The 26,490-nt window shown below is 36.0% G+C and overlaps 1 protein-coding gene across 2 annotated transcripts in view; it reads right to left on the reverse strand.

Moving 5' to 3' along the window:
- LOC145303554 (uncharacterized) overlaps positions 1 to 26,490 on the reverse strand; it is a 322,732-nt gene that overhangs the window by 214,407 nt on the left and 81,835 nt on the right. For both annotated transcript variants that reach the window (XM_080145059.1, XM_080145060.1), the window contains one exon: positions 569 to 646. In XM_080145059.1, the coding sequence (XP_080001185.1) occupies positions 569 to 646 (78 nt within the window). The remainder of the gene's footprint in view (positions 1 to 568; positions 647 to 26,490) is intronic.

The raw sequence follows: 26,490 nt of genomic DNA on the forward strand, positions 1-26,490 counted from the left end.
TGAAGGCTGATGAATCATTGCATCCTTTTCTTTTGCGAATTGCTTCCCTCAGCCCAACAGCATGGGAAGAGAGTGTTGAGCAAATTTCTTCCGTTCTTCTGTGCAAGGTGCGGCCGACTTAAGAACTCTGGAGGAAACTGATTTTGTTAATCAGATCTTACAGGAATTTATAAATTCGCACTGGCTTATTACTTTCACATATAGGTGCTACTTTTGAGGTTTGAAACGGTTTTCATTGGTTGAAAATACTTTGAGTTAACATGTCACTATGAAAACTTTCTTGTTTTTAGAAGTGACAAACAAGATGAATCCAAAGAAGAGGAGAAAGAAAGAAAGAGAGCAGCAATGAAATTAATTTGCTTTTTAGCGTTTGTTCAATTCACTTTGGGATTCCGCTACAGATGCATCAAACTATAATAATATAATCTTTAGTGTTAGGGCTGTCAATTAAATAATGCGATAGTCACACTAAATGATCTATAATTTTATCTATAAATGCAAAGAGATAATTCCGGGAAATTCAATAATAATTAAAGAGCTTTTAATTAAACTTTAAAAGTCTGCTTACCTGTGAGTTGAGCAATTCCTGACTTTAGGATCTTTTCACTCACCATAAAGGTCGTCGTCCCAATTGATATATTCATTTCTGCAATACAAATGAAAAAATATAAATAGTTTCTTTGTTATCGAATAAATAAGTTTCTTTAACAAAAATATACACGCCACAAGAATATTTTCGAATTTATGTTAAAATAATTAATGAAATATCTATCCATGGTCGTAATTGCTTCGATATTGAATAAAATATTTAGGCTGGTTTAATCTAATAATTATTATTACTTTAATTTTACATGGTCAATGAGATTTTTATTGATTTACTATTGATAAAAGAAAAATCTAGGTTGATCTCTACTGTGCTATGAATCATATTAGAAAGATTTGGTGTGTTAGCTGTTGAAATAAATTTTATAATAAAGTTGCATTTCTTTGTCAGTTTTGTACTTTTTTACTATAGATAATGTTTGCAATGGTTTGATTTAATAATAATAATTATTTCTTCCATTATGATTAATTTCAATTCAATACAAGATTACATGATACATTTGTAAGAATTTTTAAAACTTTTTCTAGACCAGTAGCACATCGGAATTTGAATGGTCATAATTCGGCAATTAATTGTGTTATCAAAATAAATTTGGTATCATTGTTTATGTTTTGTAAAGATCTATGTGGCCACAGTAAAAGTTATTTTTTAGATATAATGAAAATGAAACGTTCGTTTGGGATACCTAATCATATGCGCCCTTCAGTTTTGATAACCATTTTTTTTAACATCAACACCCATCAACTTTGGATACAATAGCAATTCATTGAATCATTTAGAATATCAATCTGGAAATTTATTAACAAATCAGATTTCAAAAACTAAATCTACTAGCCAATTGGACTTTTTTTTTAATTTTTTATTTTTTAGAGTAATATATATTTTTCAACATAATGCCAGAACAACAATAACATGAATCATTTCAACGTTGCAGTTACAAACAAAGGAAAGAAATAAATAAAAATCTGAGTCGGCATTTTTTTTTCTTTTTTTAACAAAAGTTTTTATTACTGTTACTTTTTGGGAACCATTTTTTTTAATATCAACACCCGTCAACGTTGGATACAATAGCAATTTAATAAATCACTTCAAATATAAATCTGGAATATTTGGCAGATTTTTAAAACTAACTTTATTAACCAATTTTTTTTTTTTTTTTTTGCTAGTCACATTTGATGACCTGATCATTAATCCTTCTCATGCCCCCAAATAACAAGAAATGAGGATTTGGTTGGGGTCAACTTCATGAACTCAAAGGTTAGCTAGCGTCGACTGTGTGAATTGAAAGAATCGAATGTGACATCACATAACCCAAGGAGAGAGTGAGAGAAGTAGGCAGTTTGATTGGAAGCCTAAAATTGTGAACATTTTATTTTAAAATGTCCTCATGAGATATGGTCAAACAGTAACTTTAACTGCTGCTTTTCTCGAAGCATGATAGTAGTGGTGGAGGGCCATCGTCCACACCGCTGGTTCTGCCAAAAGCAGGGCCACATGGCCAAGAGTTGCCTCAATAGGTCAACCCTGACTAAACATGCACCCAAGGCGATCCCAACCCCCGAGACAGCCCCTGCAGTCACCACTCTTGCAATGTCAGCACTAACCCTAACACCAAGGAAGTCCAGATCCGTGCAGGAGGCTAAGAGGGAAGAGTGGAGCATGGTGATGGCCAAAACCCACAACCCCATTTGCTACTGTCCCACCACTAACCCAACAATTGAGGCAGCAACAACAACAGTAGGCTCTTCAGAAGCAGCCTCTACTCTAACAGCTCCCACAGCAGCAGCAGCAGCAGAAGCAACTGAAGCAGCCATAGCAACAACAACAGCTGCCGCAGCTGAAGCCGCGGAAGCAGCCCCAGCAACACCAACAACTGTTGCAACAGCAAAAACAGCAGCAACTGAAGCAGCCATAGCAACAACAGCTGCCGCAGAGCAGCAACAGTATCAACAACAAAAGCAGCAACTAGAGGAGCAGCAAAAACCGACGGTACCAACAGCAATTGAGCCGGGGACCAAGACTGCTCCTCTGACAATGAGTTTGCCAATGAAAGGGAGAGGAACCCAACCTCACCACTCCCCAGTTCATTCGAGAGAAAGAAAAAAAAAGCAAAAGGATGAAAGGGGAAGAAAAGGGGGCCCCCACCATCAGTGAGCACACACCACCTCCAACAACACCCACAACCCACTTCCACCCTCAAACCAGACACCGCACCAACACCAGACACTAGACACCAACACCAACACCAGACACCACACAAACACCTCTCCCCACACCAATGCAAACTGAGCCACCACCTCAGAAAGAAAAGAATGAACCTAGGAGTGAGAGAGAGCCTTCGGCTTCTCCTGTCCATGAACTCATTCCAACAGTAACTCCTCTCCCCTTTGAAATGAGGAGGGAGCTAACCCTAAACCTCCTGTCTGCATCAATGGATTCACCACACCGGCAGAGAAAAAATTTAAAACCTCTGCTGATAATAGGAGGAAAGGATGTTAATGTCCCGTCTAATTTCCCAAATGCCCCACTTCTAACAACTTTCGTCAGGTTTCCAGAAGCCTGCAAGATTGACATGAACAAAACGACCCTTCCCTGGACAAACTGTGAAAGCAATGCAAGGGAAGGGTCCCAGTGTTGGTTTAAATTGACTTTTCCTTTGGATGTTGGCAGGATTGCAAGGGAAGGTCAGAACATGAAAAACTTGACCACTTTGAGCATTGCATACAACGTCAGCGTCCTTTTGCCAGCTTGATGTCAGAGCTGAGTGTGACACACCTTAAGGTAGGTACCATGGCTAGTCTGAATGCAAGGAGCTTGAGATCATCAGGCCAGGCGACTCGTCTCCAGCATGACCTCTTGTCCCTGGTAGTGATTGTAGCTGCGATTCAGGAGACGCATTTCGTTTCTTCTGTGGATTGTCAGGTGCTGGCCTGAGATTTTAAAGTTTTCTCAGCATATGGCAGCCTGCTCTGAAATATATTTATGTTATAATTTCAAACAAATCACCCTTGACACACACACACACATATATATATATATAGTTATAATGGTAGTTGAAGTAGTTATATATATATTATATATATAACAGCGTAAATTGGAAAAAAGGCTCAATGAACATAAAAGAGATATAAAAAATAGCAATTCATTAAGTGCATTATTCTCTCATTCATTGCAACATAACCACACCTTTGACTTTAAACAAGCAAAAGTAGTTAAATTTATTTCAAATAAACCGCGCCGGAGACTTCTTGAATCTGCGCTTATCACAATTTCAAGCACGTGGAGGTTTCTATAACATAGCGCCATTAATAAGTAAACTTTTATTAAAAGAACATTATTTAACTGTAGACACAGGTTAACTTTCTCACACCATTCAAACACCCCCTGTAATAATTAACACATAATCTCAATCAGTAAATTACATAAAAAACACTCATTTCATTTGTGTTACAAACTTATATTTGAATTTCAACAGATATATCTTTTCCCACTAAGAATATTAACTGCGTTCATAGTTTTAAAATTACATTAACGACTATATGACGCCACTAAAATTTCTTTCTCTTTAACAGCGCCAGCCCTCGCCCTCCTTTTTGAATTTCCAACGTCTTTTTCCGTTTCTCTGAAATAGAACTCTAAGTGTGCACGTGAAACATTTTCAAATATTTTGTACTGGTATTTTTTGTTTCTTAATATCATTCATCCAGAGGAAGTCTCGAAATAAAGACGAAACGTTGATGAACACAATACGGTTTGTTCCTTTTTATTTTCTCTATTTTGTCGGAATACTATTTCCATTATTTTCATCATGTATATATATATAGTATATAACTACTTCTAGTTGAAGTAGTTATATATATATATATATATATATATATATATATATATAACTACTTCTAGTTGAAGTAGTTATATATATATAATATAACTTCTAGTATAATATAACTAGAAGTAGTTATATTATATATATATATAACTTCTAGTTATATTATATATAATAATATAATATATAAGTTATATATATAATATAATATATATATATAATATAAGTTATATTATATATATATATAATATAACTAGAAGTAGTTATATTATATATATATAACTACTTCAACTTCATATATTATATATACATAACTACTTCAACTAGAAGTAGTTATATATATATATAAATATATAATATATATATATATATATAACTACTTCTAGTTGAAGTAGTTATGTATATATAATATATGAATATAACTATTCAACTATATATAAATATATATATAAATATATAATATAACTATTTCAACTACTATTTATGCGTAAACTTTAAGTATTTACTTCAACAGTGCTCAATACGTAGGTAGAGCTAGTAAGATACTATATATATATATATATATATATATATATATATATATATATATATATATATATATATATAGTCATCCAGATACAGTACTGTTTCGCTGCTCATTAGTGCGGCTAGACAGGCAACTACCTCAAGCCAGGATTGAAACCCGACCGTCTGTACGCGAGTCAATCTCCTAACCACTACGCTATCAGCGGCTGCTGTATGAGTCATGAGTTTAATGATGTTTTGACATCGTCTGAACTACCTAAGCTCGATTTGTTTACACAAAGAGCATCGCTTATACGCTAATGGTAATTCGTGTATCACTTCTCAATATATATATATATATTATTATTATTATTATTATTTCATGTACTCACATAAAATCGTATAAGGAGATATAATATTTTATTTAAAGATTTACAGTATTTACTTCAACTATGCTAGATTATGGAAATGCATTTATGGCAATTAAGTTACACTGAGACTTCTACATTTCATTCTCGTAGGGAATCGTCAGGCTAAAATCAATTGAATTCTTACTTAAAATTGTTTTAATATATACACGTGGTTGTTTAGTCCAGCTAATCAGACTCATGGATTAATATTTCCATTCGCCACCAAACAAATATTTGGCTTACTTTTATTTACCCTTCTTTTATTGTTTTGTATTGGGAGTAAAAAAGAAGAAATAAAAGTCAGCCGAAATAGATGATGTTTTTTTTTTTCAGGCCGTAAGCTGACACTGCAGTTTAAAGCAGTGAGGAAAAATTTCTTTATTTTAATTATCTTTTCAATTAGAATAAGTATTTTTTTAAAAGCAACTAAATTAAAGTACATAATTTTTTATGTACAGATTGGCCTTCGAATTGGAACTAGAGTTTAGTATGTTAATGTCCTTGGTCAGTGAAAGAGAGATCATACTAGACTAATGATGTTAAACAATTTTTGTCTCAATTCAGTGTCCCTTTTTGTAAAGCTAAATTTTTCCCACATCAAAACGTAACCTTGCGTCTATCTCTGCTTTTTAGGAAGGCAAGTAAATAGGAACGGATGAAGAAAATGACAAATTGGCTAAATAGAATTAAATATCAACTGAGTTCACTTTATATATTAGATATATTGATTAGATTTGCTGCATGTATCCGTTTTGTCACACATTTGGTTGATTTTTACGTTTTTAACCACATTTATATATTTGGGACTACCATGTTTGGAACACAGCCAGATCCTATACAATTCTTCGACCATTTTGACCCAAGAGGTACTCTTGCATTTTTGGATCCACTAAGCAGTGAAAGAAACGGAAGAAATTATCGAGAAACTAAAAAATCAATGAACGAATAGACATGAGGTCTAGGCAAGAACTGTATATTTTCAGAAATGTCTTTATGCGTGTGTGACTGTGCATATACATGCATATGCGAACATGCACACACACACACACACACACATACACACACATACACACACACATACACACAAACGCACACGCACACACACACATACACATACATACATACATACATACACACACATACATGCACACACACACACATACACACACACGAACACACACATTGAAGAATAAACAAACTTATGGTAAAAAAAATTACTCATTTTTTTTACTTATCTATACTAGCAAAAAATATGTGATCAGGTACTACACTAGCTCCCCGCCCAAAATAAAAAAAAAAGGACATAATGCCTGGGTGAATGGTCTGATGACAAACGAACATATACTACAATGCCTTCTTCCAAAGAACAAAGTAATACTTGGTAGAATGATATCATGGGAGACGAACATACACTGCACTAGCCTAAAAAAGGAGATAATGTCTGTGAGGATAGTTTTATTACAATAGAGATGATACTACACTACCTTCTCCAAAAAGGGATAGGTAATTCTAAGTAGAATCGCATAATTACAATAAAACAGCTACTACCATGCCCTCTCCCTGAATTGAGCATGGAAAAAAATAACATGATTCTGAAATAGTAAAATAAGATTAAAGTAATAATAGCAAAAGTAATAAAACTAGTACAATAGTAAAATAGAGTTAATAGAGCAAAGCTTCTCAGCCAGGGATAAATTCACACCCAGGGGGTAAATAATTGAAAGAACCTGATAATTTAAAAAATAATTATTTCTTATCAGATTGTGCCATGTCTACGAAATGTCAATACAAATTAACTTCATAATTCTCTATTCAGAAAACATTTAATGTTCATTATATTTGTGATACTATTTTTATACAAAACCTAAAGTTCTAAACAATAAAAGGGTTCTTTTTGTGCCCTTCTAATTTTTATGTCAAATTATGATGGCTATGAATTTTTTGCATGGCAGTAGGGGTAAATGGAGAAATGCATAAAGCCTAGGGTTCAATGATGGAGGAAAAGTCTGAGAATGGCTGAGAGTTTCAGCTTCGGACATATATCAAATCCCCATCAGTCATATGCATATCAATTGTAGTGTTCTGTAAGTACGGGCTGGAACGATGAAGTTGTCGCCCTAAAGAAAACAACACTACAACTTCATTTTAAAATTTTTATTGAAAAAATCAATTCAGGTAACTTGATTATGTAGTAGAGCTGACATCTATTCAATGTAGCTGCCTTCAACCTCAATCACTGCATCAATACAGGTCCAGAATTGGGAGCATGATTTTTCCAAAAGTGCTGGCAGGAGCTTAGTGAATACTCCACGAATACTCAGCAGATGGCGGCGGTCAGGCTGGTTTTGGTGTTGTGTGAGGTCGTGTTGGTGATGTTCTTGGTATATGACCAAACGAAGTAGTCCAGCAGGTTCAAGTTAGGGAAGGAGAGGTGGGCAGTGAGAGACGGGTACAAAGTTTTAGCACTCGTTCTGAAGCAAAGTCTGGGTCTCTTTGAACTTGTGAATCAGCGCCGAGTCTTGCTGCCACACCTAGGGTCTGCCACTGACCACCTGATTGCTCCAGGGAATCACCATACTCTTCAGTACATTCAGGTACACTTTAGTGTTGACTTTCAAACTGACTTTGAAGTTATAAGGTAGCACAATGTGGCCCTCACTTGAAACCACACCAAAACCCATAACTGTGGCCAGAAACTTCATTGAGCTGTGCCTTCAAGCGTTGAACCGTCCAGATTTGCATTTCGAGGGTGATGGCAATGGTCCTGTTGTCATAACTTGGATCAGTAGAGAGCATGAGTTATACAGTGGCGCATCTCTGATCTCGCTCGTTGAACATTGTGCCATTTTTAGACTATCGCTCTTGGAATTTATACACAACTGGCCAACTAGTAGATGGTTTGCAAAAAAAAAAAAAGAAAAAAAACAGACAAACAGAAATGGAATTGTGGCGTCTTTTCTACTGCAAGCGACAATTTTTTTGTTCCACCTGTATTAAATTTATAAATAACTAGCTGTATATATTCGGTGTTTCCCTAAAGTCTTTTGATCCATCAGAATTCCTTTCGTTTTTTTTTTGTTTGTTTTTTTTGTAAAAACTCATCAATTTTAATCTTGTTGGATATTTGGGCTGTATGTGCTGAAAAATCATATTTCTACTCTTGCATTATCAAATATACCAAAAGGTAATTTGAATGAAAATCATGCATCTGACATCTTAATACCTAGGCCGTCAGTACCAAAGATCTGACATAAGCTTGCACCTGTAGAACAACATTATCAAATGTACCAAAGTATAAAAGAAACAAACTTGGAATTGTCAGAAAAAAAAGTTAACAGTATGATGTTTGAAATGTCATTTTTGGCAAAAGGTTAAGCTGGTGTAATCGAAGTCAGTTAGTCCAGTGAATCACGAAGGCAGAATAAAACGCCCTTGTAGTGTGTTATAGAGCAATACCATCCCAAAAATGGTATTTCCAGTGGCCACAAATATTTATATAATTACAATCGATAAGGATATCATCATTGGTTGACCATTGGGCCGAGAAGAATCAATCCATTGAATTTCCGTTTGTGCATACTGCATCCCTCTCCTGACATCAACCATCCATAACCGTTACGAAGAATAAAGACATATTGTTATATTTTTATATATCAGCGTATCATCGTTCTTTTGATCACTGTCGAAATACAACAATCTTATGTTAATAATTTAAAAAAAAAACAAAAAAGAGAATTAATTACTTTATGCACTTTCTAAATAAGAAATCATTTAATAGGCTGTTACTGAATAATGTTTAAACATTGATTGGTACTTGTGCAGAATTTTTTAACTAGACGTAACTCATCGTCCGCTCGGCTTTGCTCGGAACATGACGTCTTTGTCTCCATCTTAAACCATATATCGGAAAGCTACCCGTTTGGGTTGGTGAAGTTTCTTTCACATCTGCTGTTTCTTCTCGCTCCATTTAAACATCGTCTGATGTGACCATGGAAAAGTCTATCTAATCCTAAGGGAATATCCCGGCTGTCTTAATTGAATCCAATTTTAAAACATCGATTGCCCAGCCTTACTCTACATGAAAAAAAAAAATGTTAATGAAAAGAAAAAAATAACAAAAATGTTTACTTTGCATTCGTTACAAAAAAAAAAAAAAAACCTGAAAAACACATTTTAAAAAAGTGCTTTTTTAAAAAATACTTTGTTAAAAAATATGACCAAAAAAAATTGGTTTTCTTATTAGTTTTGTTAAATTTTGTTTAACAAAAAAAAAAACAGATGCTTAAAAAATACAGCTTACTTATATTTTCCCACTTAAAAAAATTGTTACAAGAATAAAACCGAAATTGTTACGTTGTTTCTCTTTTATCTTCGTTATATTTTTTTCTGTTGATTTTATTATATTTTAATGTTTTTTCTTCAGTATTTTCCTTGAATAGTTTTGTTACGCTTTGATTGGTGACGTTTGATAAAAGCCAGCAGTTGACGTCATGTTCTGAGCAAAGCCGAGTGGCCAGTTAGTTACGTCAGGTTCAAATTCCACAAGTACCCAATGATTAATAATAATTAAATTTACTTCCTAATGACACAGATTGATATGATTATGCAAATGACTGGTTGCTCCTAATCAAATATCAAAGATCCACTGCTATTTCGATTTAATAGGGAAAATCCGACTGACTTTTTATTTTATTAAATAAATAAGGAGCATTTAAACGTTTGTATTATTTTATAACTACATAAAAGCATCCTAACAACAATATACACATAGAAAAATGAGATTTGATAAGGGGTGAATAAATAACTTTTTGGAATGTATCCATGCACAAACACTGGAAGGATGGTTATATTTAATAAGAATAAATGAAGTAATTTTTTAAGTATTATTTCCAAGAAGATTAGTATTTAATTAAAATAGTAAGAGAATATTTTTTGCCAAAAAAAAAATAAAATAAAACATGTCTTAATTTGAATAATAATTGCTATCTAAATTAAATTTCAATCAAAGTAGAAAATAATTATTCATTATCTGAAAAATGAATAAACACTAGAAGGAAGGTACTATTTTATATTATTAAATGTATCTTGTAAATAAAATAATTTATCTAAGCAGAAAAAGCGTTTTAGCCTGATTCACAAATGCCAGTGTTTCTCTGGTAATTAACCTACTTTCTCCTTTGACGTCATACTGACCGGTCAGAACTGTTATTTATTGTTTTTCTTTTTTTATTTTGCTAGTGCGAACTAGTGTATCAGAAACAATTTTACACAAATAAAATAATTGCTCCTACAATGAATAATGAAACATAGTGATATTTTGATAAGGTTGATCTTAAAACAAAAATGTATAGGGAACGTTTGTTATGTACATTCTAAAGAAAGAAGATTGTAGATATTTGTGCATTATTTCTAATTTGATAACATAATTTTTAGAAAGCCATGAAATGAGCTGATAAACGATGTTATATGAAAAAATTCCTATCATATTATTTTATGGTGTTTTGGGCCAAAGGATAAGGAGTAATCATTGGGAGGGTGTTAGTCACTCCTACTCCAGCACAGAAATTACTAAGCAAAGAGAAATGGCAATTATTTCTTTGTTTTATCTATAAGTGACTATTTTAGTTCATATGGTCTGTTCCTTATGTTTCTGACTTTTTGAGATAAGGATTGATAATTTGGATTATTTGGATTGTTCGGACTACTGTTCTCATCTTCAGTGTTATTTTTAGAATGTTTCGGCTGATGTAACCTCCGACTTTCTTCTCGAACTCGAGAGTCTTTCTGACAATCTTGGAAATGTACACAGAATTTTGAACGGAACCCTTTATTTAATCCACAGGATAGCATGCTCTTATTCCTTCTGCCATCACCGGGTAGAAATCTTAAGTAATTCACAATTGTATTCTTAGTAATGCTCACACTGAGAATTGAACCTTTAACCTCCAGAAGAGTTTCACTTAAATCTGAATTTTACATTATACTTTATTCGTATATACTTGTGTAAGGATAATAGATATAATACAAATGATATGTTTCTATGTTCTAGTTCACTTATATACTTGGCTAGTGATGTAGGGTGATCTTTAAAATACCCCTATTGTATCTATATTTGAATTGGCCAGCGGTTGTTCATATACATGCCTTTGATTTATCCATTTTTACATTTGTATACTATTTCAGAAAACAGACACATTCCTCCTAATGGATATTCATTTGCACGTCTACAATTGTATTACGATGTTACCATTATCATTGGCTGTTTACTTTGGTATCGTACTGTTTGATGCTGTTATAGCTGCACCTAAGTTTTGAAAAGTTGAATATGATGATTTGTTATCGTTTTTTTATTGATAACCCTACCTTCCTATCTTTGATTTCATGAAATCCTTTAAGAATGTTAGTTAGTTAGTTAGTTAGTTAGTTAGTATATGCCATAGGACAGATTAAGCCGGACTGAATTTCTCTGTTCATTTTTATTTTATTTATATTTTTATTTCTACCTTCATTTGTTGCATTTACACTGTTGCCATTGTTGTTCCTACTTACTTGTCTCTTTACAAAGGCAAAGTTAGACACCTTGCCGGTTTTTAATGTGAGGGAAACCCAGCTCACAAAAGAGGCATTCTGGATTTGAACAAAGATAAAAAAAAAAAATTGCCCCAGTCTAAAATATCTGGTAAGACTTGCTGTCACTCAGATTCCAGGGAACAACACTTGCTATTGACAGTGAGCAATCACTGATACTGACTCGTGTGGAAACTCCTCGTAACAATAGCAATGATATAAACAATAAAGAGACATTATTTTTAGTTATGCAGGAAGAGTGTCTGAACGAATACATGTCACAGTTACGAATGTTCAAATGAAATTACAGTAGAATAAATAGTACTAATGGCGTTGTCACCAAAGAGATCACAAGTACATTTAGCATATATATATATATATATATATATATATATATATATATATATATATATATATATATATTAAGTAATGTGATTTATAATTTAAAAATTAAAAAAAAAAATTTTTTAATTTAAAAATCAAATTTTAATTAAATTAAAAAAAATATACAAGAACCTATCAACAGCCATAACTCAACTACCAGATTAAATAATAACACCAACTTAAATCAATCTACCGATCAATTACTAATCAACCCACCACATTATAATCCAACAATAGACCTAACGGAAAATAATCATAATAATCAAGAGGTAATATATATTGGTTCCACATCTGGCCCAATAAAACATAGAATTTCAACGCACAAACATTCTTTTAAAAATAACTCTCTATCAAACCAAACTACTCTATCCAACTATATTTGGCAACTAAAAAATAGCAATATTTCTTTCAACTTAAAATGGCAAATAATTGAGACTTGCAAATCATATAAACCAGGAGATAAATTTTGTACACTATGTACAAAAGAAACCCTAAAAATTTTAAAATATGAAGATATAAAAAGCACAACCAAACTAGTAAATTCAAGACATGAGCTTCTAACATGTAATCATAAACGTTGGTTTAAATTTAATAAATATAAACCACCTTAAATCATTAAAAATTACTCATTAGTAAAAATAGATTACAATTTTTTTTTTTTTTTTTAATAAATTAAGTTAGACCAATTACCGCCCTTAGACCCGTAAATCAAATAATAAATAAAGCCAATAACACATGACAATTATCTCCCCTTAAAAACTTGCAAAATAAATATTCTCTCTATATATATTAACTGTAGCGTCTTTAAATCAAAATACGCTAACGGAAACAATTTACTGCACGAACGTCGCCCTTTTAAAATTCATCATTCAATAAAATAAAAAGCTATAGCAAACATCTAAATGACTACTTTAAATACAGTTCCTGATTTCAAAAAAAGAAAAACTAAAAGGTAACTATCTCTATATATTTTTAAATCAAATTTATTATGTAAATTCAAAAAATATATATTTTTTCTACTCATTTCTATCTCTAACCTATACTAATTTTCTTATAAATTTTAAATCCAAACCTTTTATTTCAATTTTTCAGATTCATCTGCCTTACTTTTAATGCTAGGTTTATTTTTGGTGTCTCTTAAATTCAATAAAAATCCTCCTAAATTTTGCTGATGAGGAGACCGTGCTTACCAAAAAAACTATGTATAATTGTTCTACGTGACTTCATGTATACCACAAATAAAAAGCACGGATTTCCGAAACGATCGTACAGATAATTGACTTTGTTGTTGTTCCTTCTTATGAAACTGATTTTTAATTTAATTAAAATTTGATTTTTAAATTTAAAAATTTTTTTTTTATTTTTAAATTATAAATCACATTACTTAATATTGAATTAGCTCTAGGACATTTAACTATCGAGCTTATTATATATCTAAATTACAACGAGCATTTCCTGTATTTTAATTAAACTAGTAATTTCACTATTACATTAAAATACACTTAGCTCTTTAGACTATTATTCTAATCTCCTTTAAATTTATATATATATATATATATATATATATATATACATATACAAGGTGCCTTTAATAAGTTTCCAGACATTTTTTCGTATGGGAACTTTTATTGATAGTAAACTCTTGTCCCCTTCGAAGTAATCTCCTCTGGCTGTAATGCAGTTCTTTTATTGTTCCAACGACTTCTGGAAGGCCCCATGGAAGTCCTCTTGTGTGAGAATGTCAATAAACCGCATCACATCCTCTTTCATCTCCTCAATTTTCTCATAACGACGGCCTCTAATGTTTTCCTTGAGCTTAGGGAATAACCAAAAGTCGCAGGGAGCAAGGTCTGAACGATAGGGAGGGTAAGGATCTGTCTTGATGCCTATTTTGGTCATGACAACGTCTTTCTTTCTGATCTTCTCCGAGTACCCCTGGGATAAACTTCGCACACATTTTCCAGATCTTCAGTTCCTCGATAATAATTGTGTGTACAGTTCCCACACTGACATCAAACTTATTGTTTCTATAGGCACATGATGATCCTTATTCATGAAATTCTTTATTTAGCTAATCAACTTTGGTGTTCTGACTTCCTTATTCCTCTTACACCTCTCATCATCCCTCACAGATTCCCTGCCTTCCTTGAATCTCTTATGCCACTAATAAAACTGATGCTCGATTCATGCAAAAGCAGCCTGAAGCATTTCATATGTTTCTGTGACATTATTTCAAAACAGAATTTTATTGCATATCGTTCTTCTAAAGTCTCCTCACGTTCAGATTGCATTTTTGAAATTCACCAGCTGTGACAATCTGGCTTTAGTAAGGTGTATTCTAATTCCTGCTGTAGCTGTTCATTTGAACCTCAAAGCATAAAAATTGGTCAGTCATCTCATAAGATGTATAGCAATAACATAGTGAATTTTCAAGAGTCTATGACAATTTTAAGTGTCTGTTCAAAAAAAAAAAAGTCTGGAAACTTATTGAAGGCACCTTGCACACACACACACACACACACACACACACACACACACACACACACACATATATATATATAATAAGTTATAGCTCTACCTACGTATTGAGCACTGTTGAAGTAAATACTTAAAGTTTATGCATAAATTTATACTTTCGTATATTAATTTATGTGATTAAATTAAGTAGTCATATATATATATATATATATATATATATATATATATATATATATATATATATATATGTGTGAGAGAGAGAGAGAAAGAGAGAATGAGTGAGAGTGGGAGAAAGAAAGAAAGAAAGAGAGTATGCGTGAAAGATAGGGGGTGTCAAGATATATATTGTGTAAAGGAAATCAAGAAAGAAGCCTGAGAGAGAGAGTGTTTGTGTGACTGTGAAAGAGAGAGAGAGAGAGAGAGAGTGTGTGTGTGTGTGTGTGTGTGTGTGTGTGTGTGTGTGTGTGTGTGTGTGTGTGTGTAAGAGAGAGAGAGAGAGAGAGAGAGAGAGAGAGAGAGAGAGAGAGAGAGAGAGAGAAAATAAATACAAATAAAAAATTACTTTCCGTTCTGTCAATCGAAAAGACAAGATTTCTGTGCTTTTGCAGAAATATAGATTTTTGGTTTTGGTGGTGGGTGGGATTTACATAAAAGAAAATATATTTCCCCTTCCCTACTCTCAATTTACAAGCGAAAAACAAAAAAGGAAGAAAAATAATTAGATTAGAAATAAGATTTTAAAAAAAATTGTTTTTGATTTTTCACTCAATGTCAGATTGTCCCTATTTACTTGCCTCCCCCACGAGGACAAAGTTAGACACAAGGTCGGGTTTTTTTTTTTTATGTGAGTGGCGGGAATATCCAACTCCACAAATAACGCTACTCTGGCTGAAACAAAAATGAAAAATTACCTCAATCAAGAAGGATCTCTTTGATAGAGAAGAGCGCAGATACTACACATTGATCTCAAACCACGAAACCCAATGCTAGGTTATCTTTTCACTCTGATACTTCTTTTTTATTATTTGTATTATTCCGACGACTATTCTCATCATAAATTTAATTCTCACGTTTCAGTCGATGTAACCCCCACCAGGTCCATCTTGTCGAATTCAGAATCTTTATGTCAAACTCGGGATTTTTTATTTTATTTTTTTTTTTATTTTTTTTTTTTTTTATTTTTTTTTTTTTTTACATAGGCGTCACCATTTATCAAAGCCGATAGGCCACTCAAGGATAAGGGTTAAAGAGTGTAGAGTAGTCAAAAGGACAATATAGTAATCGATAGTAATGGAAGTTCGGTAAATTTGTTAACTTAAGTGGAACGGCTCATCAGAAACTTGTTCACGTTGGACTTGAAGACAACCATATTATAGAAAGCTGGAAAGCAGGAAAACGGAAGACAATTCCACAGGCGTGCACTCGTGCAGTTCTAAGAAAGAAGCTTTGATCATGGAATCTATGTTTAGGTTTAGGCACAGATAAAGAGTGGGGAAAATTATTGATAATGTTTTCAGCTAGTCTAGTGTTCCTTGTGAAAGTTTGGCGAGGGGGGAACCATAGATTGAAGCTCAGTCGAACACTTTCCATGAAAATAACGATAAAGCAGAGACAAACTCGCAACATTTCTTCTCCAGAATCCTTATGTCGAACTAGAGAGGATTATATAATCACATTGACACACCTGTTCTCTAATGAGACCAAGTAAGTTAAGCGACATTGAGTCTAGTCAGTACCAGATGGGTAACCATTTGGGAATACCAGGACTGTACACAGGAAGACGGCAGCACCTCCCTGCAAAAAGAAAAAAACTCTGCAAAAACTAAGACTGTCATCTCCTCTGACCGAGATATACATGTGACTAGGAACCGTTTGTGAATTTAATATTCCCTAGAAACTTCCTCCTTCGGTGGAAGCCGGTTCAATCTTCCCAAGGTGAATACCACATCAGATACCAGGTAGGAGTTGTGAGGATTAAACCATCAACTTCTAGAAGACTGTCTCTTTGAACTGATTTTTAATTAACACTGTAACAGTTACGTAATTATGATATATTTTCTTTTGCACTAGCAGGTTCTCATTTGTGGAGTGATTGATATATTGTTCGATCAGAACATGTTTGCATGCATCTTTTCATAACAAAAGTCCGTCAGCCAGAGTGGCCTAGTAGTTTCTGAGAAAACTTCTAGAGAAAATGTGGTAATAGTGTGACTAATCCTTATTAATCTCTAACTGGGTATCGAACAGATGCCATAATAATTAGTTCGCTGCACCTTATCGTAACAAAGGTTCATACAAAATTTCAGACAGATTGACCTAATAGTTTCCGAGAAAAATTGGAATGGACGAATAAACAAACAAACAAACAAACAGACACAGGCAGGCAGACTAAGAGAAATATAGATAAGTAACCAACAAATAAAGCAGATGCTATGACCAGAAATCGGAAATCGAAACCCGAACTTTGAGATATTTTAGTCTGGTGTTCTATCAACTGACATATTTGGACTTTCTTGTAAATAGAGCATAAAACATTACCTTTAGATAATTATAGCTTTGATATGACGTCATAGACTTATGTCATGTTTCAAAACATGAATTTAAACATAAACGATAAAAATAAATCAATGAATGGAGAAACATTATTAATTGCTTGGAAGTTGTTTTAATAGTCGGAAACAATTTATTTAGTTCGAACTACGTATTCTATGTGATTCTTTGCAATTCACGTGGTACAATGAGGAAAGGAGTGGCTGGTTACTTTTAATGCATCTAAAACCAAGCTTCTGTCTTTACATCATCAACATTCTGATCCACATCTGGCATCAATTGAAATGAATGGTTCTCGTCTTGAGGAGGCCTAAAGTTTTGACAAGCTCCTGATCTTAAATGGAACACGTACATCAAATCTGTTGCCAAGGCCGCTGGAAAAATGGTTGGATCTTTCTATCGATCCAGTAGATATCTCACTGCTGATGCAATTCTCTATCTATATAAGAGCCAGGTACGTCCAAGGATGGAATACTGTTCCCACATCTGGACAGGAGCAGCTAGAAAGACCTTGTCCTGCCTTGATAGAGTTCAAAATAGACTTCGTAGCCTCGTATGAGATGTCCTTTTCTCTTCCCTGCAACCTCTATCTCACAGAAGAGATGTTGCGAGCTTGTCTCTGATGTATCGTTATTTTCATAGAAAGTGCTCGACTGAGTTTCAGTCTATGGTCCCCTCTCGCCAAACTTTCATAAGAAACACCCGTCTAGCTGAAAACACTATCAATAATTCCCCCCACTTATTATCTGTGCCTAAATCAAAACGTAGATTTCATGAACAAAGCTTCTTTCTTAGAACTGCACGCCTGTGGAATTGTCTTCCGTTTTCCTGCTTTCCTGCTGACTACAATATGGTTGTTTTCAAGTCTAACGTAAACAAGTTCTTGATGAGCCGTTCCATATAAGTTAACAAATTTACCGAATTTTCATTACTAATGATTACTATATTTTCCAATTTCTACTGTACACTCTTTAACCCTTATCCTTGAGTGGCCTCTTGGCCTTGATAATGTGGTGATGCCTGTGTAAATATATATATATATATATATATATATATATATATATTGCGTATCAAATTATTAAGGAGTTTACATTTTTTTTAATATTTAAGGAACGAGCGAATAAAAATCCATGAAACTTGGAGTCAGAAAATAAAAGTATTTAAAGCAGTATTAGCAGTATTAGAAACAATGGCAGTAGATAGGAATATCTGTTGATTTCAGTGTGTCAAGTTATTAACGAGGTTGAGAATAAAACAAAATATACCCATAACTTGTTTATTGATACAATTTTCAAACATTAAATGAACTAGGAAAAATACTTAAAACACAATAACTACTATAGCAATTTCTACGTTGACATAATTAGTAGGAAATATGCGATCCTTTTTTATGAATGACTTATAAAAGATGTTGGTTCACAGAATTAGTCACATTTGGGATTTCGTCAATAGTTATTCATTGCGATACCTCTTGGAGAGCATCCCACAACTCATCTTTGCTCTTAAATTGGTGTCCACTTGCATAGGGGCGTCATCTCATAATACTCCAAAGGTTCTCAATTATGTTCAAATCTGGTGAATTCGCAGGCCACTCCATCTTCTGTAGCTCAGAGAACCCCAGTTGTTGCAAATACTCTTTGCTTTTGTTTGCTGCATGCGAGGGAGTCATGCATAAAAATAATGTTTTTTTCTGAACGTCAACCTTTGCTTCTTCAGTCATGGTTTAAAGTGCTCCTTCAGAAAAGCTATGTAAGCATTTGACATCATTTTTACGCCTTCTAGGACTCTCCATGGACCAACTAAAGTACCTCTGATAATCTCAGCCCAAATTATTACCACACCATCACTTTGTTGGCGCCTTAAACGCTGATGACGATGGTGTTCATCGAGGACCCTTTTCTTGCTCCAGCCATCTGGGCCATCAAAAGTGACACGCACTTCATCCGTGAAAAAAAACTTTGGAAAATTCGTTTTCATGTAGTCCTCTGCCCATTTCAATCGGTTTTGCCTGTGATGTTACTTTAATAGAGGATTTGTCACAGGCTTAACAGACTTTGCCACTTCTTTCAAAAGGCTACATGGAGTACCTTTTGAGACATTCTTCAATCTGGCCTGGTCAAAGATTTCTCAACTTGTCTGCCCAGGGTTCTTAAAAACTTCACGTTTAATCTGGAGTAGAGAACGGCATGACTCAACTCTAGATTTACCTTTATCAACTCTCTTACATACCTTTGTATGGTTCTTGACAAAGGTCTTCACAGTTTGATGATACCTTCCTATCATTTTTGATATTTCAAGAGTAGTTTTAATTTTGCTGGCTGTTCTGTAATAGTACTCTTTTCAGAACTACTCAAACCACCTTTACGACCCATTTTATTGATGAAACAAACTGCCTTGTTAATAATTTGACACACCTCAAATACCGTTGATTCAGCAATTACGATGGCAAGTTGTTTACATTGCATGGAACAGTACAAAAATTTCACAGTTTGCACAGCTAAGCATTGCCAACATTTCCAAAACTTTTCATACGAAACTACTGGTAAGTTTCTGAAACTGGTAAAAAAATCTAAAAAAAACTGATCTTAAATGGAATACGTACATCAAATCTGTTGCCAAGGCCGCTGGAAAAATGGTTGGATCCTTCTATAGATCCAGTAGATATCTCACTGCTGATACAATTCTCTATCTATATAAGAGCCAGATAGTCCAAGGATGGAATACTGTTGCCACATATGGGCAGAAGCTGCTAGAAAAGACTTGTTCTGCCTTGATAGGGTTCAAAATAGACTTTGTGGCCTGGTGGGAGATGTCCTTTTCTCTTCACTGCAACCTCTATCTCACAGAAGAGATGTTGCGAGTGTGTCTCTGTTTTATCGTTATTTTCATGGAAAGTGTTCAAGTGAGCTTCAATCTATGGTCCCCCCTCGCCAAACTTTCACAAGAAACACTAGACTAGCTGAAAACATTATCAATAATTTTCCCCACTCTTTATCTGTACTTAAACCTAAACATAGATTCCATGATCAAAGCTTCTTTCTTAGAACTGCATGCCTGTGGAATTGTCTTCCGTTTTCCTGCTTTCTAGCTGTCTATAATATGGTTGTCTTCAAGTCCAACGTGAACAAGTTTCTGATGAGCCGTTCCACTTAAGTTAACAAATTTACCGAACTTCCATTACTATCGATTACTATATTGTCCTTTTGACTACTCTACACTCTTTAACCCTTATCCTTGAGTGGCCTATCGGCCTTGATAAGTGGTGACGCCTATGTAAAAAAAAAAAAAAATGTTATCTCGTTAATAATTTGACACACAGTATGCAATCGAAGGGAGCATATATTTTCTAGTTGAGATAAGAAAAAAATTTTAATGACTACAGACTAGACACTTGATATGTTAATAGTAATATACACAATCGATTCGATGAACTGGAACAGTACATTATTTGTAAATAAACTTTTATATTTGCTTCAAATTGGACAGTTTACTCTTAACAGTCTATCGATTTTAATTATGTATAAATAATCTCACATTGCACGCTGGCAATAGGAATTTATTTTGTGAATTATATATGAGCTTATCTGAATAAATATATGCTAAAAGTGAACTCGTTTCTCGCATTAAAAATATAGCAAAAAAAAGAATTCATTTGCCTTCCCACGAGGGCAAAGTAAGACACAAGGTCAGTTTTTAATGTGGGGAAAATTCAACTCCCCCAAAAAGGAGCACTCTGGATAGGAGCAAACATCTGTTCCAGCAGATACTGCAAGCAAAGACCATATGTGGGGGCAACCCCACATATAAGACCTTGGTTAATGTAGGGGCAACCCTTCATACCAATTGTCACTATCCAGCTCCCCTACTCCCCGGGGAGTTGGTCCCCATTTCCCCTTCACTCCTTACTTTAAAAATCGGTCTTGTGCCTAATTTGCTCGGTTAGGGAGCAAATGAATACCCTGTTCTTGGCCTTCCAGCTTAGATCAAAGTGTACTATCTGTTCTCAGATCTACACTTTGCTGAGCAAGCAAAGGTCTTTCTTGTTGTTTTGCTCGAAAGGACCGACCCCATTCTTTGAAAGTCAGGACCACAGAGCCTACTAATTTTTTTTTTCTTTTCGATTTCTTTCAAGTTGTTCTCTTCTTAAGCTCGACTTAAATAGCTAGCTGGTCTGCATCTGAGGTAGATTGGATAACATTCAACGGAATCCTCAGTCAGGCCAAATCAGCAGGTTTCAGCCGAGGAGAGAATGGAGGAGAGGAGGATGGTAGCTGGTCCAGGCTCCAGAGCACAAATGCCTTGCCTGGAGTCCTGTCCGCAGAGAGGGCTTCTGCCCAATCTGGGGGTGGGATCAGGTCAGAGTAATATCCCACCACCATGCAGTCCGGGCTCCATTTCAGCGCCTAGCTCGGGTTCTGCCACCTGTGTCTCTGACACAGACGCTAGTTCAGGCCCAGTTGCAAGACCAGTAGACTCTGCCGGTGCTGCTCCCTGCACTGTATTTTTAGAGGAGTTTGTCGTACAAGATGGCACCTCCGGGACGATTGACCCTGTCTCCTGCAGTGACAGGTTTAGGTTTAGCTGGGAGAGGTGACCCGGCTCAATGAAAGAATCAGCCGAGGAGTTAATTGTCAGCCTTCCAGCCCATTGGAGAACTAGACTCCTAGGGTCAGGATTGAAACATGCTAGCTCCACTAAGTTCTCCAGCTTGAGAACCACCGACTCGGATCAGGCGTCAACAAGCATGGTGCCTGGCGACCGGGAACAGGCCATGGAAATGCTCTCACTTCTCGACTTTGAACTTAGCCTGACACTAAACGAAGACCTGTGCTGCAGCAGTTATAATAGCAGTGAGAACAAAAATCTAACCAACAAGAGGCTGAGTGAAGTGAGAGGGCCTCGTCCAAGAAAGAAGAAGGGGGCTGCTCAAACAAGACCAGTGGGGCAGTTGGTGCCACATCCAACTCAAAGATGACACCTACATCCCCGATGGAGAGGTTGGCAGATTGGCCTACACTGTTGGGGAGTTCTCAGGCACTATCATCTACATGCTCCTCAATTCCGCCAGAGCAGAGTATGCTACCCTCAATCAAGTCCCGAAGTCACCAAAATCAGCAACACCGACGCCTTTGGTAGCAGAGAAAGAGTGGAGTCCTCAATCCCAACTTGCCCCAAGGATTACTATGTTGTTCAACTCAACATATAAGGAGTTGACTGACGGTAATGTCATTATAAAGCATTACCAGTAGAGCGGAGGAAACAAAACAGGCAAAGAAGACTAAGGGGGTTGGGTCCTGTTCCCCATCCCCAATGAATGTAAAGAAGACTGACTCTACGATTCAGCCCCCGAAAACCCCAACCCAGACCCCCTCGACTGAACCAAAATCTCCACTCCTCTTTGATTCCACCACAACTAGTGCCCAATCATTTCCCATTTTGCCAATCCTAGCCCTAACTACCTGGCCCTGATATCGCTTGCTAGCCAAATGACTCAGGTCCCCCTTAGCTAAATCTATTTCTAGAAATCCCCCCACCTCACCACCCGGGACAACCTATTTTATAATTGTTTCTCTACCTTGGCTTATCTAGGGCGAGGCATTGGCCATATTTGACAGAGAAGTCTCTAATACTTAAGGCACTCAAACGTTATGAAGAAATCAGAGGGACCATAGTTAATCTCAGTAAATCCGTTGGCCTGAGGTTTGCCACCTGGCAGGAATCAGTTGCTCTGCCTGGCACATTAGGCTGGAGAGATGGCCCGGTCTATATTCTTGGTGTTTGATTTGGACCAGGTCTCCAGTTTGAGAAAAATTGGTTGGAAGTACAGACAAAGGTCGAAGCGTTTGTGAGGTTTAGCTTCGAAGGGAACTTTCCCTTAAAATTTGAGCAGAGGCGTGTGCTACTTACGTTTTTCCAATCATCCTTTACCAGATGGCTGTACCTCTTCTATCTGTGGGCCGCATGGCAGCATTTAACGAGTGCGCTCTTTTCCTTTTTGTGAAATGAGCGGCAGCCGCTTGTCCATAGACAGGTCTGTTCTCAACGTAAGGTTGATGGGGGCCTGGGGTGGCCTTTTTTTTTTTTTTTTATTACATTTTCACCCCAAACAAGGCACATTGCCACTTTGGTGTAGGGGGCTACTATCAGGGGCAGCAACTACTGGGGCACTATGTTGGGATTTGGGCAGCAAGATGTCGGTTCACGTTGCACTTGAACTTTTGCATGTCAGTACAGTTGGGGAAGCAGGAACTTGGAATGGAATTCCAGAGTCTAGCGGTTCTGGGGAAAAAACTACTGGAGTAGAAAGATCTTTCACATCTAGGGATCTCTACTGTGTGGGGGTGGGATTTAGCTTCCTGTCGGGTTTGTCGAGGGTGTCTACATCGTGGGGGCACAAGTGTCTGCAGTTCGTCAGAGCATTCACCATTAAAATACTTGTAGAACAGGCAGAGGGATGCAACGTTTCGTCGATGGGACAGAGGCTGAAGCTTAGATGCCAGTTCAGGGCCTATCAGATTGGCGACTCTTTTTTGAACCTTGTCTAGGAGCGAGAGACTAGTAGCAGATGCACCGGCCCAGATGTGACAACAATACTCCATACATGGGCGAATGGTGGCCTTATAGAGGTACAGGATACTTTCAAGTGTCAGCAGTTTTCTAGCACGGTAGAGAGAGCCTACCTTTTTCGCAGCGGCGCTGGCAATGTTTTCAATATAATTGTTCCAACTCATGTTTCCTGTAAACGTTAGGTCAAGCAGTTTGAAAGATGTACTCTCAGACAGGGAGTCACTGGCCATTGCTATTGGTGGCAGAGAAGGTTTCTTGTAATTATTGAAGGAAACCAGTTTAGTCTTGGCAGCATTGAATGTGACCATCCATTTATGTTCCCATTCCACTACAGATTGGAGGTCATCCTCTAGTGTTTTTGCCATTTCTTTAGATATGTGTTCGTTTGTTTTCCTGTCATGCGTGTTATAGAGTGTAGTGTCATCAGCATATATACCCATCTCAGAGGCAGTTTTGTCGGGGAGGTCATTAATAAATATTAGGAACAATAGAGGTCCAAGGATAGACCCCTGAGGCACTCCCGCATTTATATCACACTGTTTAGACGTACGGCCGTCGAGGACAACCTGGATTTTCTTTTATCTAAGAAGAATTTAATTATGTTAAGTATTCTACCAGTGATACCGTATGATTTAATTTTCCTGAGGAGACCCTCATGCCATACCCTGTCAAAAGCCTTAGATATATCTAGAGCTACCGCTCTGCCCTCCCCCACTTTGTCCAGTGAATGGTATATACGTTCAGAGATTACAGTGAGGATGTCAGCTGTGGAACGGGCATGTCTAAATCCATATTGTTTGTCAGTCAGAAGTTTAGCATCTGTAAGGTGCCGGACTAGAGCATGGTTAATTATGGTCTCAAATATTTTGGCGAAAAGTGGGAGGAGGCTAATGGGGCGATAATTGGATGGGTCAGTTCTTTCACCAGAATTCTTGAATATTGGTACCACAGAGGCAGTTTTCCAACAGCCCAAAAAGCATGATTCATTAAGTCATTTGGTGTAGTTTGGAGAGAACTGGAGCTACTTCAGCTGAGCACTTTTTTAATAGCACAGTTGGGATGAGATCAGGTCCACATGCTTTTGAAGTGTCAAGGGTTTTTATGATAGGGTGTACCTGAGCAGGGGTGATTTTTAGATCGTCTAGCGTGGCGTCTGACCGCAAAGGAAAGTCAGGCAGAGGGTGGTTGGTAGGGTCCAGTGTGGAGTTCGAGGCAAACCGGCTGGCAAGCATATTAGCCTTGTCGGTTGCTGAGCAAACAACCTCGTGATTGTTGATTAGTGGAGGATTTGAGTTCTTGACTTCATATGAGTCGTAAAAAGTCAAGCTCTGCAAACAACACTCTCCAGGATTTGCTAACTTTATCCGACTTATTCAACAAACCCAGACCCTCATGGAACTGTTGATTGCCCATTATTTACTACACTTATGTCAGTTAAATCTGCGGTATGCATGCTGCCTTTGAGCTATGGCAGTTGTGCAAGTCGAAGTAAACCATTGGGGAGAGTGGGGCTTGCTATAAAATTTCCGCATGGGAACATGTGCTTCCATTGCTGTTTTGAACCATTCAGTGGTCTCATTTGCGCACTGTTCAGCAGGAAGAGAAAAAATATTTCCCCATGGGGGATCTCTGATAAGATCTCTGATGGCTTCCCAGTCAGCCTGACCTGGCTAGCCATAAAAATGTCAATAGGTTGGTATTCTTGGGTAGAACTCTGATAGAGGAGTCTGCATGAGGTTCTGCAGTTGTAGCCTTTCCCAACCATCATTTGGTCCAATGTTGACGGAGATCAAAAAAGTAGTTGCAGTTTTTCAATGAATGCCGAGATGCGCTGAGAGTGTTGCCAGGGTCCTGTGGCCTTGCACGGCCTAGAAGGTCATTTTATCGGCTGCAGTTGTCAAAGGGGGAGGTCCACTCTCGATGGAATTGGGTGCCAGGTCGGAGCTATCTTAGCAACTCTGAATTTTCTCTGACTATGACTATTAATCTCAATCTGGCGATTGGTTAGAAATGCTCTACCCTTCAATAGCATATTGTTCAGAATTGGTAGATGCAGAATTGATCATGCATTTTTTCCTTGCTCCAAGTATATATATTGAGTATAATAATCAACAGAGTGTTGGCTCTATAATAATAAATACGAAATCTGAATAAATTAAAATATATTTAAGTATATTTTATGACCGGGTAATACTGGGTGGTCTGCTAGTATATATATTTATATATATATATATATATATATATATATATATATATATATATATACACACACACACGCACATTTATAGATTCTGCCCAGAATGGGAAGGACTTTAGGATTTTTTCCTTTTTCACTCGCCTGTGGTCAATGATCGTTTTCTTCTACATTTTTTCCTACGAAATCCTGATGATGTCCCCTGAAATAAGGACGAAACGTTGATTGCGATTTTATTAATTCTCGGTTTTCCTTCTCAAATAACACACACACACACACACACACACACACACACACACACACGTGTGTGTGTGTGTGTGTGTGTGTGTGTGTGTGTGTGTGTGTGTGTATGTATATACATATATATATATATGTATATATATATATATAGAGAGAGAGAGAAAGAGAG

Source organism: Euprymna scolopes, chromosome 19, assembly GCF_053919585.1.
Source record: "Euprymna scolopes isolate OS-2025 chromosome 19, ASM5391958v1, whole genome shotgun sequence".
Taxonomy (NCBI): Eukaryota; Metazoa; Mollusca; class Cephalopoda; order Sepiida; family Sepiolidae; genus Euprymna; species Euprymna scolopes.